This window comes from Caloenas nicobarica, chromosome 28 (assembly GCF_036013445.1).
Source record: "Caloenas nicobarica isolate bCalNic1 chromosome 28, bCalNic1.hap1, whole genome shotgun sequence".
NCBI lineage: Eukaryota > Metazoa > Chordata > Aves > Columbiformes > Columbidae > Caloenas > Caloenas nicobarica.
In genome coordinates this window covers 5,249,503-5,266,698 of record NC_088272.1, presented here as the reverse complement: position 1 = coordinate 5,266,698, position 17,196 = coordinate 5,249,503, and the positions used below count along the sequence as shown (strand labels likewise).

General features: G+C 52.1%; 1 protein-coding gene across 1 annotated transcript; it reads left to right on the top strand.

Moving 5' to 3' along the window:
- Nucleotides 1–16,115: 16,115 nt before the first annotated feature.
- LOC135999425 (olfactory receptor 14J1-like) lies at nt 16,116–16,649 on the top strand (the record flags this gene model as incomplete). Its single annotated transcript, XM_065652981.1, has 1 exon — nt 16,116–16,649. A coding segment is annotated over one exon (534 nt), but the record flags the coding sequence as incomplete, so codon positions are not given.
- Between the last annotated feature and the right edge of the window lie 547 nt (nt 16,650–17,196).

Sequence of the window (17,196 nt, the reverse complement as noted above, 5' to 3'; positions counted from 1 at the left end):
TTTCTCCTGGTTGTTCATGCAGCAACAAGCTGGGCTGGATATTTGGTGAGAGGAACTCTTCCTAAGGGCCTCCAATGGGCTTGGGGATGGTCTACAGTTTCCTGCATGCTGCCTTTTCTGGTGGAGATCACAGAGGCTGCCGGCCCTTTAGAGGACCCAGGACAGGCCTTGTCCTTCCTCTGGTCACAGCTGGACCCCAGTTCTCCAGCTCGGCCCCAGCTCAGGAGCCTTGTCTAGGGGTGACTTTTGGGGTAAGGTTGACAAGAGGGGTGCATAAGTTTGTCTTAAGGACATGTGATGAGCACCAGGACTGAAGTACCAGAGCAAAATGATGTGGCTTCTGGGTGAATACTTTCTTCGGTGCAAATCCTGAAACAGAGTCCCAGACTTGCTTTCCATGCCACCCTTCACGAGGGATGATGCACTAAGAGATGGCAAGTGGGGGACACCGATCCTTCTCCAGCTACTTCCCAGGCCTGGTGAAGCACCAGGACAGCAAGGACTTCTGGCCCTGCACCCTGAACTCTGGGTATTATCTTGGGGCAGCTGAACACCAGCATTTTTCTCTCCAAGGCAATTTCCAGCCCCGGTCAGCTCCTGTCTGATCTCCCCCCATCCCTCCTCTGATCTGGTCTGGTGCTCCTGGCCCCTTCCCTGTGCTCCCCACAGGGCCCCAACCTGGCACTGATGCTCCACAGAGCAGGTTGGCTGCAGGACCATGGGGTGACTCCACACTGGTTGTGCTGCTCAGTGAGGGACACAGATGCAACTGCATGGGCTGCACTGTCACTGAGCTCTTTCCCGGGGGTCTAAAGCTCTGGAATGGGTTCAGAGCATTTCTTGGGACTCATTGGGTTTTCTGCTCATTTTGGTTCAGCAATCCCTTCCTTGTCCTTCAGGTGCCTGCAGATTGGTGCAGGAAGATGCGCCCTGTCCCCTTCCCAGGGATGGAGGTAGGCTGACCAGCCCGTAATTATTCAAATTGTCCTTCCTGCCCTTCTTGAAGATGGGTTTGACATCTTCCTTTCCCAAGGAACTCAGAACTTCTCTGATTCTGCTGTCACTTTTGAAAGCACAATCAAGAATGATGGGCAAGGGTGACATAGCAGACAGGAGCACTTGCAATGAGCCTGTCCCAGCAGCTAGGATGAATCTCACTGGGCCACTGAGTTTTATTCCTGGAGTCACACACAGAAATGCCAGGATTCCATCAGGCATCCGTGTCTGAGCTGGTCTCAGGACTGCTTATGCACCCAGGGATGTTCAGAGACAGAGTCTGTCCCTTTTACACACAGAGGCAGGAGTCACAGTGTCCCTCTGGCCTCCTGTTGCCACTCCCAAAGGGACGGGAGACACCTCAGCCCTGTGGTGTGTCACCCTGCTCTGCACTCATCTGAGAAGTGCCATGTCATGAGGAATGGACACGGGGATCTCAGTTCAAGGAAGAAGATCCCAGTGGGTGGTTTCCCATGGGCTGTTACTCTCAATGTGAAGTGACCTCGAGACAATGTCTGTCCCACAGGCGTTCATGGAACCCCCAGGAATAGCTGATGGTGTTTGTCCTCACTCGGTTTCATCTCACCTCATGTACATGATGTGTGTGCTTACATCTCATCTGTACAATGCAAACATGGACTTCTGACCTACTCATTCGGTGTCCATCCGTTTAGGGAAGAGCAACTTCTGTGAGCTGGGAAGAGAGGCCAGGGCTGGAAATGGTGGTTGTGAGGGGCCAGTCCATGACGATGCCCTGGGGCAGCTTCCGCGGGGTGTCCAGTGAACAGGGGCACAGCCCAGCCCCTGCTCTGCTGGTCCTGCAGGTCTCTGGCAGGAGGCCTGGCTGTGAGAGGACACTGCTGAGTGCCCAGCCCTGCACACACACACTGTGCAGCTGGACACTGGTGTTTGCATCTGTGGCCACCTTCTTGTGTATGTTCTTGACAGAAACTTGAAGAAGACCTAAGCCTTCCGGCACTGCCCTGAGGAGATCACTCTTCTTTATAGAAGTACTGTTACAGAGGCCAGCTCTGTCACAGCAGTGCCCATGGCCTGTCCCTGCCTGCGCTCACAGGACTCACACACAGCAGGACGGTGACCAGGCTGCCAGAGCACTCAGGCCTTGCACCAACACAAGGGATGAGAAGGAGAGTGTGGGAGTGGAACGAGAACAGCTCTGGAAGGCCAAGCGCTGGTGCTCCCTGGCAGGGCTGCCAGGCTGGACTCTTTTCCCCTCCTCCCATGTACACAGGAACTGTTCCTGCAGCTCCAAACAGGCCTTGCAGGAAGGATATATATTGAAAAAAAAGTCACTACAGGATGCTTTATTTTGTTTAAGAGAAAAAGAGAGCACGGCTCCTCATTTACACAGCCAGTGGTTAAAAAAGAAAAGCAGATAGAGATTTAGAAAGGGAATGAGAATGTTATCACAATAAAAACCAACTTCAATAAAAACAGAAATTACAAGTGAGAGGCTGGACCTGTAACTAGTTACATTAAAACTACTATGTAGAAGGAGAGAAGCAGTTTATTGCTTCAGAAAACACTAAGATATGAGTTTCCACAGGGCATCCTTGAGCTCCTGGTTCCTCATGCTGTAGATGAGGGGGTTCACTGCTGGAGGCACCACTGAGTACAGAACAGACACCACCAGGTCCAGGGATGGGGAGGAGATGGAGGGGGGCTTCAGGTAGGCAAACATGCCAGTGCTGACAAACAGGGAGACCACGGCCAGGTGAGGGAGGCACGTGGCAAAGGCTTTGTGCTGTCCCTGCTCAGCGGGGATCCTCAGCACAGCCCTCAAGATCTCCACATAGGACAGCACGATGAACACGAAACACAAAAAGAACAAACAGACACCAAAAACAACAAGCCCAGATTCCCTGAGGGAGGCATCTGAGCAGGAGAGCTTGAGGATCTGGGGGATTTCACAGAAGAACTGGTCCAGGGCATTGCCCTTGCACAGTGGCAGTGAAAATGTATTGGCCGTGTGCAGCAGAGCATAGAGAAACCCAGTGGCCCAGGCAGCTGCTGCCATGTGGACACAAGCTCTGCTGCCCAGGAGGGTCCCGTAGTGCAGGGGTTTGCAGATGGCAACGTAGCGGTCATAGGACATGACGGTGAGAAGAAAATACTCTGCACCAAACAAGAAAAATACACAGAAGACCTGGGCAGCACATCCTGCATAGGAAATGACCCTGGTATCCCACAGAGAGTTTGCCATTGATTTGGGGACAGTGATGCAGATGGAGCCCAGGTCGAGGAGGGAGAGGTTGAGCAGGAAGAAGTACATGGGGGTGTGGAGGTGCTGGTCACAGGCTATGGTGGTGATGATGAGGCCGTTGCCCAGGAGGGCAGCCAGGTAGATGCCCAGGAAGAGCCAGAAGTGCAAGAGCTGCAGCTCCCGTGTGTCTGTGAACGCCAGGAGGAGGAACTGGGTGATGGAGCTGCTGTTGGACATTCGCTGCCTGTGGGCATGAGGACCTGTGCAAGGAGGAAAAGACAGTGACGGTTTAGATGAGACTCCTCTGGGAAAAACCAAAGCCATTTCACATATGCCTTCCCCCTGCTCCACACCCCCTTGTCGTTTTCCAGACCTTCCTTCAGCTCCATGGCTGAGCCCTGGGTGCTGCTGGCTGGAGGTGCCGTGAGGAGCAGGGCTTGTGCCCACTGGCTGCCCAGGAGTCAGCCCTGCTCTGCAGCAGGGGTCATGGAACGGGGGGCAGGGGACGGACCTGGGGTTCAAAGTTGTCATCTGAAACTGCTGCTGGTGAAAAAGGGCCTGTGAGCATCTGCACAGTGACAGAGAATGAAACAGGATGGTAAAATGAAATTTGAAAGGTTTGGTTGTTTTACAGCTTCACAGAATCATAGAATGTTAGGGATTGGATGGGACTTCGAAAGATCATCTATTCCAATCCTGCGACTCCCCTGGAGAGTGTTCTTGCGTGTTCAGAAAGTCTCATCATTTATGCTGCAGGGAGAAGAGAGCAAGCCCTGCGAGACCAGAGGATGCCTGTGGGTCAGTGCAGAGTGAGGGCAGCTGCTCTGTCTCTCTGTCTTGCTCCAGCTGCCCTGGGCTGGCACCTTTCTGAGATGGAGGCTGATCACACTGCCATGTTACCCTGAAAAGCCACCAGGCACTGCTGAGAGTAGAGGTTTGCAGGCTGCAAAAAAGGACAGGTCCATCTAAGGCAGATGTGTCCAGCCAAGGTGATGCTGCTGCTGTCCATAGGCAGAGGGGTGGTGAAGGGATGTTATAAGGCTTCTGGCAGAGGTACTGATGACTCTGAGTTGCAGTTCAGGAGTCTCAGTGACTGCTTACAACTTGAGAGCTCCCTTTGCATTTATCCCTTCCTCCATCCCCCCACCCCCCAAGTCTTGGAATAGGAGACTGAAAGGACAGACTCGGGAAAGCGCCTGATCTTTGTAGTAATACCTGTATAGATCTTCTCCTTGAAACCTCCTATTGGAAGAGCAGCCCTGACCCACAGAGAAACCAGCAGCAGAAGGATGCTGCCCTGCCGGGGGTCGCTCCTTCCCCCCACAGCTTCTCCCCTCAGTGTTGTTGGGATCTCCCCGGGCAGGCTGATCGCTGACCCTGGCAGGCGGCAGAGTCCCTGCCCCGGCACAGCCCTGGGGTGCAGGGACCCTGCTCTGCAGGACAGCCCTGGGCACCCTGCAGCTGGGAGATGGCAGCTGTCTTGCCCTGTCCATGCTAAGGAACAGATCCTTCTCCTCCACTCCAGCCATGGGATCTGCCAGCTCTGGGAGATAATTGCAGGATCCTCACCTGCACCACCCTGCACCCAGAGACTTACTGTATTAAGGACTGTGAAGATTTCTCCCCCAGTGATCTCTCAGCCATCTCACCACCCCAGACTGCATTTCCATCTCTCTGCCTGGCTCCTCTCCCCTCGGTGCTGCAGGCAGAGCCCTCAGCCCTGCTGCGCTTTGCAGAGGAGCTGCTCCTGGGCAGAGCTGTCTCTCTGCAGCGCTGCCGCTTGCCATGAGCTCCGTCTGTCCCAGGAGCCCAGCCCAGCTCAGCAGCACAGGAGCAGCCCATGATGTCCCTTTCTCTGTCCCCTCTGGGCTCCCTCCAGGTGTCCCTGGGGCTTCAGGGGCACATCCTTTCAAACAACTTGAAGTAATCAATGATGTTGAATCTCTCTCCTCTGCAGTGACACTTCTTGCCAGCATTGTGTTCTTTGTACTAAAAAATAAATTGGTATGAGAATCATCTTTTCTTGTCCCATCATTAGGCAGGACAAAAGGAACGTTACAGGAAAGGACCAAATTTCTAAAAACTGCAGGAGGAATACGTTCACCTGAATGAATTTAGGCATTATATTTTGGTTTTATACTCATAGGTCTAGAGAGATATCCAGCAATCTTTTGGCCACGTCATGTCTGTGCTCTGAAGCAAAGCCTTTGCACACATGGGATCTTGGACACTTGGTACCAGGTTTCCATGGGGCGACTCAGAGGTTTCCTGGTGCCACAGCTGGGGTGGTTCAGCCCACATGTGAGGCAATGTCCTCAGCCAGGGACCTGACTGGCTGAGCTGGAGCTGTCAGTGTTGCAGACAGAGCTGTGACACGGATGGAATAAACTGCCAAGGCAGGGTGGCAGAAGTTAGTTCATCTGGTCTGCAAGGACAGCAGCCTCCAAGCACAGCAACAGGCCAGAGCAAAACTCAGTCTAGACCTGTAAGGCAATTCAAGGGCCTCATAATGAGCTGTTCCTAGCTCAGGAAAGGAGAAACAAAGACACCTTGTGGCCACTCATTGATTTAATAAGGGAAAGAAGTGATATTCTCTGTGTCTCTGGTCCTCCATCTTCACCAGCAAGGTCTCCCAGGCCTCTGTCACTGGAGGCAGAACAACCAGCAGTGGATGGGGATCAAGTCAGGGGTCCCTGGAACTAACACAATCCTTTCCAGTCTATGGGACAGGAGGGGCAGCATCCCAGGAGCTGAGACAGCAGGACCATGTCACAGTGAGGCCACTCTCCACCTTCTTGGAAAGCTCATGGAGACTGGGGGGACTCCCTGACCACTGGCAGCTCTCACACATCGTGTGCACTTTTCAAAATGGCCAATGGTTGAGTGCTGTGGTTTGCTTGCGGGGTGAAAATAAAACCGTGGCAGATGTATTGTTAACTCCCTCTTCCACCCCTTCCCCCTTCAGCCCCTCCCTCTCCCCTCATCCCACTAAGGACAGGCAATTGGGAGGAGGAAGAAGGACAGAGACAAGAGAGTTGGAAAAATTAAAAATGTTTTACTAATGCTACTAATATGAAATAGAGAAAATAATACAAAATATATAAAACCAATCTTGAAAGTCCCGGCAACTGCTCCGGCAGATGTGGGGCCGGCACCTGAAGTCCTGGGCTGGACACTGCAGCCAACCGGAGCTGGATTCAGTCTGTCACTAGCCCTCAGTTTGCAGGGACAACTCGCAAGGTCCTCTCCCAATGCTGGCCATAAGGAAAACAGGGACGAGATCTTCGTGATCCCCCACTTTTATATGAAGTATGACGTTAATGGGATCGAATACTTTAGTTGGTCAATTTTCAGTTCACCTCCTGCTTGCACATCTCGCGAGATGCATCATTATCAATGACCTTGCATTCCATTGCTATGTCTACCAAAACATGTATCTAACTTTCAGGAAAACTGCAGTTAGTAAGAAGACTTTAGATGACAGGGAAATTCACTAAAAGAGTAACTTGTTTCTGATAAAACCGGGACAGTGAGCAGGGTAACTAAAGGCTGTGTCCCAGAGCATGTCCACCCTGACCCCATTTCTGGGTGTCTGAAAGAGAAGGTGACAGGGTTTACCCAGGGCAGGTTGTCCCTGTCCATCCTCTTTGCTTTCTGTGAGGAAAGGACTGTGATGCTGGATGCGGGGAGAACATTGATGGTCCGTTACCTGAAGTCAGCAAGGCATTCAGCATCATCCCGTGCAGTATTCTTCTGTATAAGGTAGGATAAAACCCTGAGTAGTCTGGTCTGACCCTGCTTTGAGCAGGAGGTTGGTCAAGACACCTCCTGAGATCCCATCCAGCCTGAATGATGCTGTCCTTCCTTCCTCCTCATATTTTCAATTTAGAGAAATCTCTCAGGTTCCATCTGATCACAGAAATACATCACATGAGGTGCAGGGCTGCTTTAAAAGTACCCAAACAGGCCTGACAACAACTTCTGCACTCTTTTCATTTGCCCAAACCCAAGTTCTTCTTTTTTGCTATACTCATGCCCAACTTGTTAACCCTTTCAGAGCAGGTTGCTCAAGAGGTGTCAGCATCCATGTACAGAGCCTGTACATCAGACAGATATCAAAGCCACCATTACAGAAATGATGACGAAGCACTTGACAAGCTCCTTGAACCCAGGAATCAGCATGTCTTGTCTCCTGAGATGCCATTGAACACCTGAACTTTAAGTGAAGAGTATGTGAGGGTTTTTTTGTGCATCCTGGCTTGTCTCATGACCCATGTGGTGCTTCAGGCTGTGAAGAGAATCAAAACCAGCCATTTGACTGGGGTAGTTCCATTTTACATGGTGTCACACAGGGCAGATGAAGGAGCTCAGAAGTCCAGAGTCTGCTGCACAGTTGGGACTTTTGAGAATGGAAATGCAGGTAACAATGTTGTGTCAGTGCACACTACATAAAGATTCTGGCTTCCTTTGTGCCTTCTTGCTGACCTGGGATCTGTTCCTTGGCCTTCTTTGTCTCAAAAAGAAACTATTCTCCTATGCCACCTCCACCTCACACCAGGGAAAAAAAAGGAGAAAAGTTATGAAAGAAGCATGATTTGGGGGTAATTCTGTCCAAGAGGTGTACTCTTTATACAATAGAAAAAAAAAAAAAAGAGAGAAAAAGCATTGTTTTAAGAACTTCTCTCAAGACAACTACTGAGGTGTAGTAGATGTTTTGAAAAGCAAGAATGACTGTTAGGAATGAAACTAAAGACTTTTAGTTAATCATCATCATCAGTGAGAATAAGGAGTTCCCTGTTACTGTTATTAGTGGTAGTACCACTGTTCTAAAACATCCTTCAGAGCATCTCGATTTTTCCTGGGCTCCAAAGCTCAGCCTGCTCAGATTTTGGAAGGATTGCTTCAAACCCCTGTGACCCAAATCTCTACAACAGTCTTTCCTCAACAGTCTTTTACCCCAGGAAGGGTAAAACTTCCAATGTAGGCACCAAACCAGTGCCCAACCTGCCTGGATAGCCAGGAGAGCTGTGCAAAGCAACAGCCGCACTCAAGGGGAGTTGGAGGTGATGGGAATTGAAATGGTTTCACCCCAAATCATAGAATCATGGCATCATAGAATCATTTAGGCTGGAAAAGACCCTTAAGAACATGGAGTCCAACCATAAATCAAACACTGCCAAGGCCACCACTAAACCATATCCCTAAGTGCCACATCTCCACATCTTTTAAATAATTCCAGGGACGGAAGCTCAAATCTTTAGCTGGCGGGACACCATTGGCTGCAGTTAGACATAAGATACTTGTCATGCCTGTGAGTTCAGACCTCGCTGGCAGAATGTCTCACACCCCTCACTGAGGAGAGCAGGGTGCTGGGGGGATGGGAGCACGTTTCAGTTTCCCAGGTGCCAGGACCCAAACCATCCTTCCCTTCAACTCTCCCATCCAGTTTCTTGAGATGCAAAGTTGGTGGGCCTTCTGTGGATAGTCATGTGTAAAAGGCGTGAATAATCCTTCAAGTGTTTGTGTACTTTGTCTAGGAATGCCAGTTTTTAAAGAAAAAAAAAAAGTTTAACATGCTTACATTTAAATATCTGTAATATAGTACTCTGCGTCTGTGGTAGCCCCTCCAATGACAATTAAATAGGTATTTGCACTATAAGACCATACCTCATCCACAAGTACACATCTAAGTGGTTCAGATGAAGGCTGGTTTGGCAAAAGTCACCCTTTGTGTCCCCAGGTGCACGGACACTGCTCATGTGCCTCTGCAGAGAGTGGCAGAAGCTGGATGCCCTTCTCGGGACAGACTCCTTCCAGGAGAGACACAGACACAGGCGTAACTCATCAGGTCTTCATGGCAGTTCACTCAGCATCAGTTTTGACATATTGGGTACTTCCTGTGACTACCCTTTCTGCACAAATGATCATAAAAAGACACCCATTTAGTAAGCCATGGTCATAAAGGGGCTCTTATGGACAAGAGAGCTCACCATGAACTCTGGGGAGAGCGAGGAAGTTTATAATAAGCACCAGGAAGAACCAAAGAGCTCAAGGCCTCTTCTGAAGAGCGGGAGGCCCTGAGCAGCAGAGATTGGCCATGTGTAGGTGTGGGAGAGGGACAGGGCATGTCAGGGAGAAGCAATGAGATGACTGATGGTTTAGTGAACCCTTACAGCCATGGCTGAGCCCAGAAATGGAAAGCAGTTGTTGTCTGCAGGTGGAGGAGGAATAGGAGCAAGACTTTCCTGGGAATATGGAAGGAAGGAAGAAAGGCCTCTCTTGGGCTAATCATATATGGCAGTGACATTTCCATCTTGTGGGCATGGCTGTGCCTGGGAGATGGGGAATGGCTGCTGCTGGGGTGGCTGTGCTCAGGCATGGCCCATGAGGTTTCCCTGCTCTGCTCCTCTCTTACACTGCCCAGTCCTGGATGGACCTCAGGAAATATCCATGAACCTGGTGGATGCATGAACATCCTGGAGTGATGGGATATGGATCCAAATAGAGGATTCAAGCAAGTTTGAGACTGGGACATTGAGGTGATTGGTGACCATTGCCAGGGGTATAAAAGAAGATTGATGCGTTGTGAAGAACTCACAGGCATTTCCAACTCCACAGAAAACCAGAGCCTTGCAGCTAAAACAACAGCACTTGACATAAAACCCACCCCCAAAACACCAAACACTCACACTGACCACACGAAAAGCCTTGAAAAACATTTGAGAAAAATCTACCAAGTCCCAGGGTTCAGGGCTCAGCCATTCTGGTGATAAACAAGCATCAAGGGCTGACAGGGCATCAGAGCCACCTCCACATTGCCCTCACCACCTGTAACCAGTGTCTCCAAGTCTTTCCTTCACCAGCCTCCAGGGACAGGGACCTCGACTGGTTGTTTCCTTCACAGCTGTGTCAGTGCTGGCCCTTCATGGGGTCCCAAGCACCCTCAGAAACTTGAGTTCCACTTCTGCCTTTCACTTCATCAGAGGTTTGTTCATTCTTTCAGCAGCTGCAGTTCAGGATCACGGCAGCAGAGGGCCCATTAACATCCAAAATGCCCTTAGAAGCCAAGGCTCTGTGCATCATTTTCCTAAAGGCTTCAAGTCTGGTCTTGATGATTAGGGAGATTTCAGGAATAGCCAAATAGAGAGCATTTCCATAATAAAGAAGAATAAATCAGTATTTCTTCTATTGTCTTTGCCCCTCTCCCTCCTCCCCGTTTCCCAAAGAGGTGGTATCTTATTGATCTGGAGCATTTTCTGATGAAGACAAAACAATATGTGTAGGAAAGTGGGTGCCTGATGCACCACTTGAGTGAGGAGACATGCCAGGACAGCTCAAGAGGAATCACACTCCTCTGGAGCACAAGGCTGTCCTGCAAGGCTTCTCAGATTTCCTGAGCTCCTTCACCCTTCAGACAGACTTCCATGTCACCACCTCTATTGGCTGCTGTCCCTCAGTATGTCAAAGTCTTCTCCTCTGGAGCCCACCAGCCTGCGCTCTGCTGCTGGCCTTCCTCCCTCCCCTCTGGTGCCTGGAATCCCACTGTTGCCTGGTCACCACAGCCAAGGTGGACACTGATGTTCACATCCCTCACCAGCTCTTCTTTGTCTCCCAGTTCCAGATCCAGGTGAGCATCACCCTTGTTGTCCCACCAGGCAGCCACGTTAAGCAGTCAGCCCAAGATCTTCTGGACTGTTGATACCCACTGCTTTCCCTGGCCAGTGAATTCCAGGGCAATTACAGTTCCCTATAGGAACCTGCTCATTTACTGGTGACTTCCTCAGGTTGCTGACAGAAGATCTTTTCCATTTCTTCTCCATGATCAAGTAGTTTGTAACACCCAACACATTGTCACCGTCTACTGGGTTTACATGGCAAAGTCTTGTAACTGGGGATGAGTGTGGGCGTACTACAGTTGTCACCTCTCTGAGAAGACAACGGGAGTTTGACCGGCATCAGGCAGAGCCAATTTCAGCTGGCTCCAAGATGGACCCACTCCTTGCCCAGACTGAGCCACTCAGTGACGCTGGCAGCACCTCTGTGATATTGTATTTGAGAAAGGGTAAAAAACATTGCACAACAGCAGGTGGGAGAGAGCAGGGAGGAAATGTGAGAGAAAAAATGCTGCAAACACCAAGGTCATATCCCATAGGACCCAAGCAGGTCCCTCAGCAGGCCAAAGCCTGCTCTCCTGAAATCCTGCTCTTTGCCTTGTTATCATCTTCCAGGAGCCTCAACTCCACTTTCCCATCCCTGACTGTTCCATCCCTGACCAACCCTTTCTGGTTTGTAAGTGTGAAGTCCCAGAGGCACCTCACCTCACTGACTCCTCAGCCACCCGTGTCAGGAAGATGTTGTCCATGAGCTCCAACCCTCCTGGATGGCTGGTACCTTGCAGATATTGGGATATCTTAGGTTTGCCATGAGGACACGGCCCTGGAAACACGAGGCTTCTTTCATTTGTCTGAAGGAGGCCTCATCTAATTCCTCTTCCTCATCAGTGAGTCAGTAGCTTATGTCCACCCACCACAACATTGCCCATGTTGTTCTGCCCTCTCACGCTGAGTCCTCAACCTCCAGCTGACATTGTCTGTCCCCAGGCAGAGCTCCACACATTCCTGATGTTCCCCCACATGAAGGGAAAATTCCCTCTAAGTCCAGACCTCGGGCATTTTGAGTACCAGACCCCCAAGATCCCACAGTTTCTCCAGGAGGGGCTATTCGTAGTGCCTTGTAACTCCTCATGCTGTTTTCTTGGGAGAGACAACCTCATCAGGATAAGCCATCTGCATGCAAATATTAATAGCTGAGCAAATGGAGCTTCAGTCCAGGAGAGTCCAGACCTGGCGAAAAGCTTGGTTTTGCAATCAGAAAGCTCTGAAGTTTTAAAAGGAGAAGTGGCCAGTCCCGTATCGGGTCAGGAGAATAACCCCATCCATCAGGACAGAGCAGGACCTGACACGCTGAGCAGGGACCCTGAGGAGAAGGGCCTGGGCACTACAAGGGCCGCCACACAAGCCCGTGCTGCACGCTCACCATGAACAAGGCAGCTGCACACGGGGCTGCATGAGGAGGAGCGTGGGCACCCAGACACCTGGAGTTCTCATCCCATTCGGTTCAGCACTGGTGTGACCCCACACACACGGGTGTGTGCCAGTGTGCGGCTCCCAGTTTGGAGAAGCAGGGAGGAACTGGAGAGTGCTGGGCTCTGCCAAGGCAGGGTTCAGGACCTTCTGCACATGGTGTGGGATGCTGAGGGACCTGGGCTGCTCTGGCCCAGCAGCGCTGGGGAGGCTGCAGCAGTGTAGGAGTAGCCTGAGAGTGCCGGAAGGGTGGTTTCAGAGAGGGTGGAGGTTTTCTTCATAGTGGGAAAGCGCATGAGAAAGAAATAATGGCACACAGTGCAGCTGGGGAGGTCCAGGCTGGACATGAGCAGGAAGGAATGTGAGTGGAAGGGCAGTGCTGTGGTGGAGCAGGTCACCCAGAGGCAGTCTGCATCAGCCCAAGGCTTTGTGCTTCAAGGAACAGCTGGGGAGGATGGAGAGAGATCAGCAAAGGAAGGAAGATGCTCAGACAAGAGCAAGGTGGGGCAGCAGGGGGGATGTCTCCAGCCTGCAGGGAAAGAGGTGCAGGGGATGCCACAGCATAGGACACGCTGTCGTGGAGATGATCAAGGGATGTAAAGAGGTTTAAAGCCCCCAACAGACATGAGCCCCTTCTCCTCTTGGCTGTGGCTGTTGTCTCCACCTCTGATGCCTATGAGGAGACACCTTGTCCTTACAGCGCAGGGGCCTCATGGCCTCCTTGTCCCCAGCCAGGAACCTGGGAGGTGTGGGACCATAGTCCTGCCCTTGGCCTTGCACAGCCCCACATCACACTGTCCCAGGAAGGGCCCTGGGCAACGTGGGAGAGACAGGATCTGCCTTCCCAGGGCTGGGGGTCAGGGCTTGGCCCTTTGATTAATGAAACACATCCAGGTTTACTGATCATCAGAGAGAACTTCACCTTGTTTGTCCTGACCTGCCATCTCAACCTCCAGTTTTCTTCTCTAACCAGACCCTGGGGTCAGTTCCTCAGTAGTGTTCCTCAGTGGGACCCATTAACATTACAAGAAACTTTGGAGTTTGAATCTGACTTTTGACTTCTTGAGAGGTTTCTTCAACTTCCTCCAGGGTCTGAGGTTCATAGCCTCAGCACCAAACCCACCAGAGGGGTCATTAAAGCGTCTTGGGCTGCCCCTGTGCTGCTGAGCTGGGCTGGGCTCCTGGGACAGAGGGAGCTCATGGCAAGCGGCAGCGCTGCAGAGAGACAGCTCTGCCCAGGAGCAGCTCCTCTGCAAAGCGCAGCAGGGCTGAGGGCTCTGCCTGGGGATCTCAGGGAGACGAGCAAGGCAGAGAGAGATGAAAGGTGGTCAGGATGGGGAGGATGACTGAGAGCTCACTGGAGGAGAAATCTTTGCAGCCCTTGCCATGGTAAGTCTCTGGGTGCAGGGCAATGCAGGTGCAGCTCCTGGAGGCATCTCCTCAAGTTAGCACAGGCACAGCTTGAGGGATCTGTAAGGAGGGGGCTCTTGTCAGGCAATTTTGAACAGCTGTGTAGCTGGGTGAGCACCCAGGGGTGGCCAGGGCTGTCCTGCAGAGCAGGATCCCTGCACCCCAGGGCTGTGCGGGGGCAGGGACTCTGCCGCCTGCCAGGGTCAGCGCTCAGCCTGCCCCGGGAGATCCCCACGGTGCCGTGGGGGCTCACAGCTCCAGATCACCCCTAGGATTTTTCCAAGTGGATGCCTCAAGCAGAAGATCAATGCAAGGATTACCAGACAGATAGGGAGCTTTCCTGAGCCTTTCTTTTCAGTTTCCTATCTGAAGCGGTGAGGGGTACAGCAAAAGAGAAAAGGAAAATGAGCCCTCCTGCTTAAAAAAGTCACTGAGACTCCTGAACTGCAACTTTAAGTGATCGGTATGTCTGCCAGAAGCCTCATAACATCCCTTCAGCCGCTGCTCTGCCTGTGCACAGCACCAGCATCACATCTGCTGAACCCGTCAGCCTTAGTCTGACCTGTCCTGTTTTCCAACCTGCAAACAGGAAGATGCCCCCAGGCAGTGCCCTGTGAACAGGCAGGATCTGTAGGGCCAGGGTGAGGGCACAGAGGGTGGGATGGTCTGTGAGCACTGACAGGGAAGAGACATGGACAGGGAAACACCTCCCAGGGGGAGAATGGCCAGGCTGCAGGGAAATGATCAGAAAGGTGAGGAAACTAAACCCAGAATTGTTATGGGAGGGAGAGCAGATCCATCCTGTGAGCAGCCCCCTCACCTCCTCTCCCACCCAGCAAAGCCTCTGCCCTCAGGGCCGGGGGCTCCAAGGCATGAAGCAGCTCCTGTGCAGCCAGAGCTCCAGTTCCCTCTGCAGAGCACAGGGGCTGAGAGCAGCTGCCCGGCAATGCTGGTGTGTGGGAGGTGGCTGCACAGCTGGGGAAGGGTGACGCTGTCTGAGTGCCCGGCTGCCTCTGCCCTGGCCTCTCTCACACCCACCCTCACCGCAGTTTCCTTCTTGCTCCACTGCTCTGGGTCACTGCTGGTGTGATCTGGTTCTTGCTGTCAGGCTCTCTGGGGATGGGAGTTTCAGCTGCAGAGTCACAGCCTGATCTTGTGGGTCCTTTCCTGCAGCTGTGTCCATGGGAACACGTGTCCCAGCTTTGCTCTGCCCTGTGGGGCTGTGGGCAATGCAGTGTGTGGGGCTGGGGAATGAGCATTATCTGAATTCCCCACAGAGAAGTGCAGAGATGCTATGATGGAGGAAATGCTGTTGGGTTTGTGAAATGAGCCGTGTGTGTCCTGGGCTAAACATGGGGTGCTGAGACCTTAGGAAAGGGTGGGACATGTCATGGTCTGAGGTGGATCCCTCTGCTCTCAGCAGTGCCTGGTGGCTTTTCAGGGTAACATGGCAGTGTGATCAGCCTCCATCTCAGAAAGGTGCCAGCCCAGGGCAGCTGGAGCAAGACAGAGGGACAGAGCAGCTGCCCTCACTCTGCACTGACCCACAGGCATCCTCTGGTCTCACAGGACTCGCTCTGTTCTCCCTGAGTGCAGCAGAAATGCTGAGGGTTTCTGACACCCGAGAACACTCCCCAGGGTGGGAGGGGAGAAGGAGATGTAGAAACGCCAAACCTCTCAAACTCAGTTTCTCAGCCCTGCGGGTACAGATGCTGACAGTCCCTTCTGCAGCAGGAGCGGTTCCATCTGACAAAGCTGAACCCCAGGACTGGCCCCTGCCCCACCCCATCACACAGGGTCAGGCTGGCTCCTCAAGAGCCCCTGGGCAGAGACCCTGCTCTTCATTGCACACTCATCAAGCACCGACGAGGGCTCCAGCCAGGACGTTCTGCTGGAAAATGAAAAGGGTCTCTTTGTGGGAGGGTCTGTGGGAAATGGCTTTGGTTTTTCCCAGACAAGTCTCATCTAAACCGTCACTGTCTTTTCCTCCTTGCGCAGGTCCTCATGCCCACAGGCAGCAAATGATCAACAGCAGCTCCATCACCCAGTTCCTCCTCCTGGCGTTCACAGACACACGGGAGCTGCAGCTCTTGCACTTCTGGCTCTTCCTGGGCATCTACCTGGCTGCCCTCCTGGGCAACGGCCTCATCATCACCACCATAGCCTGTGACCAGCACCTCCACACCCCCATGTACTTCTTCCTGCTCAACCTCGCCCTCCTCGACCTGGGCTCCATCTCCATCACTGTCCCCAAATCCATGGCCAACTCTCTGTGGGATACCAGGGTCATTACCTTTGCAGGATGTGCTGCCCAGGTCTTCTTTGTATGTTTCTTGTTTGGTGCAGAATATTCTCTTCTCACCGTCTTGTCCTACGACCGCTACATTGCCATCTGCAAACCCCTGCACTACGGGACCCTCCTGGGCAGCAGAGCTTGTGTCCACATGGCAGCAGCTGCCTGGGCCAGTGGATTTCTCAGTGCTCTGCTGCACACGGCCAATACATTTTCACTGCCACTCTGCCATGGTAATACTGTGGATCAGTTCTTCTGTGAAATCCCCCAGATCCTCAAGCTCTCCTGCTCAAACTCCTACCTCCGCGAACTTGGGCTTCTTGTGGTTACTCTCTTAGCACTATTTGGGTGTTTTATTTTCATTCTTTTCTCCTATGTGCAGATCTTCAGGGCTGTGCTGAGGATCCTCTCTGAGCAGGGACGGCACAAAGCCTTTTCCACGTGCCTCCCTCACCTGGCCGTGGTTTCCCTCTATGTCAGCACTGCCATGTTTGCCTACCTGAAGCCCCCCTCCATCTCCTCCCCATCCCTGGATCTGGTGGTGTCTGTTCTGTACTCGGTGGTGCCTCCAGCAGTGAACCCCCTCATCTACAGCACGAGGAACCAGGAGCTCAAGGATGCCCTGTGGAAACTCATACCTTAGGGTTTTCTGAAGCAGGAAACTACCCATCTGCTACTACATAGCAGTTTTAATGTAAGTAGTTACAGGTCCAGTCTCTCATCTGTATTTTCTCTTGTTATTAGCCTTTTTTAAAATTGTGATAACATTTTCATCCCCTTTCTAATTCACCGTCTGCTTTTCTTTTATAACCCCTGGCTGTGTAAATGAGGAGCCATGATCTGTGTGTATTTAAACAAAATAAAGCATCCTGTAGTGACTTCATTTTCACTATATCCTTCCTGCAAGGCCTGTTTGGAGCTGCAGGGACAGTTTCTGTGTCCATGGGAGGAGGGGAAAAGAGTCCAGCCTGGCAGCCCTGCCAGGGAGCACCAGTGCTTGGCCTTCCAGAGCTGTTCTCGTTCCACTCCCACACTCTCCTTCTCATCCCTTGTGTTGGTGCAAGGCCTGAGTGCTCTGGCAGCCTGGTCACCATCCTGCTGTGTGTCAGTCCTGTGAGCGCAGGCAGGGACAGGCAATGGGCACTGCTGTGACAGAGCTGGCCTCAGAGCAGCTTTCCAGAAAGAAAGGT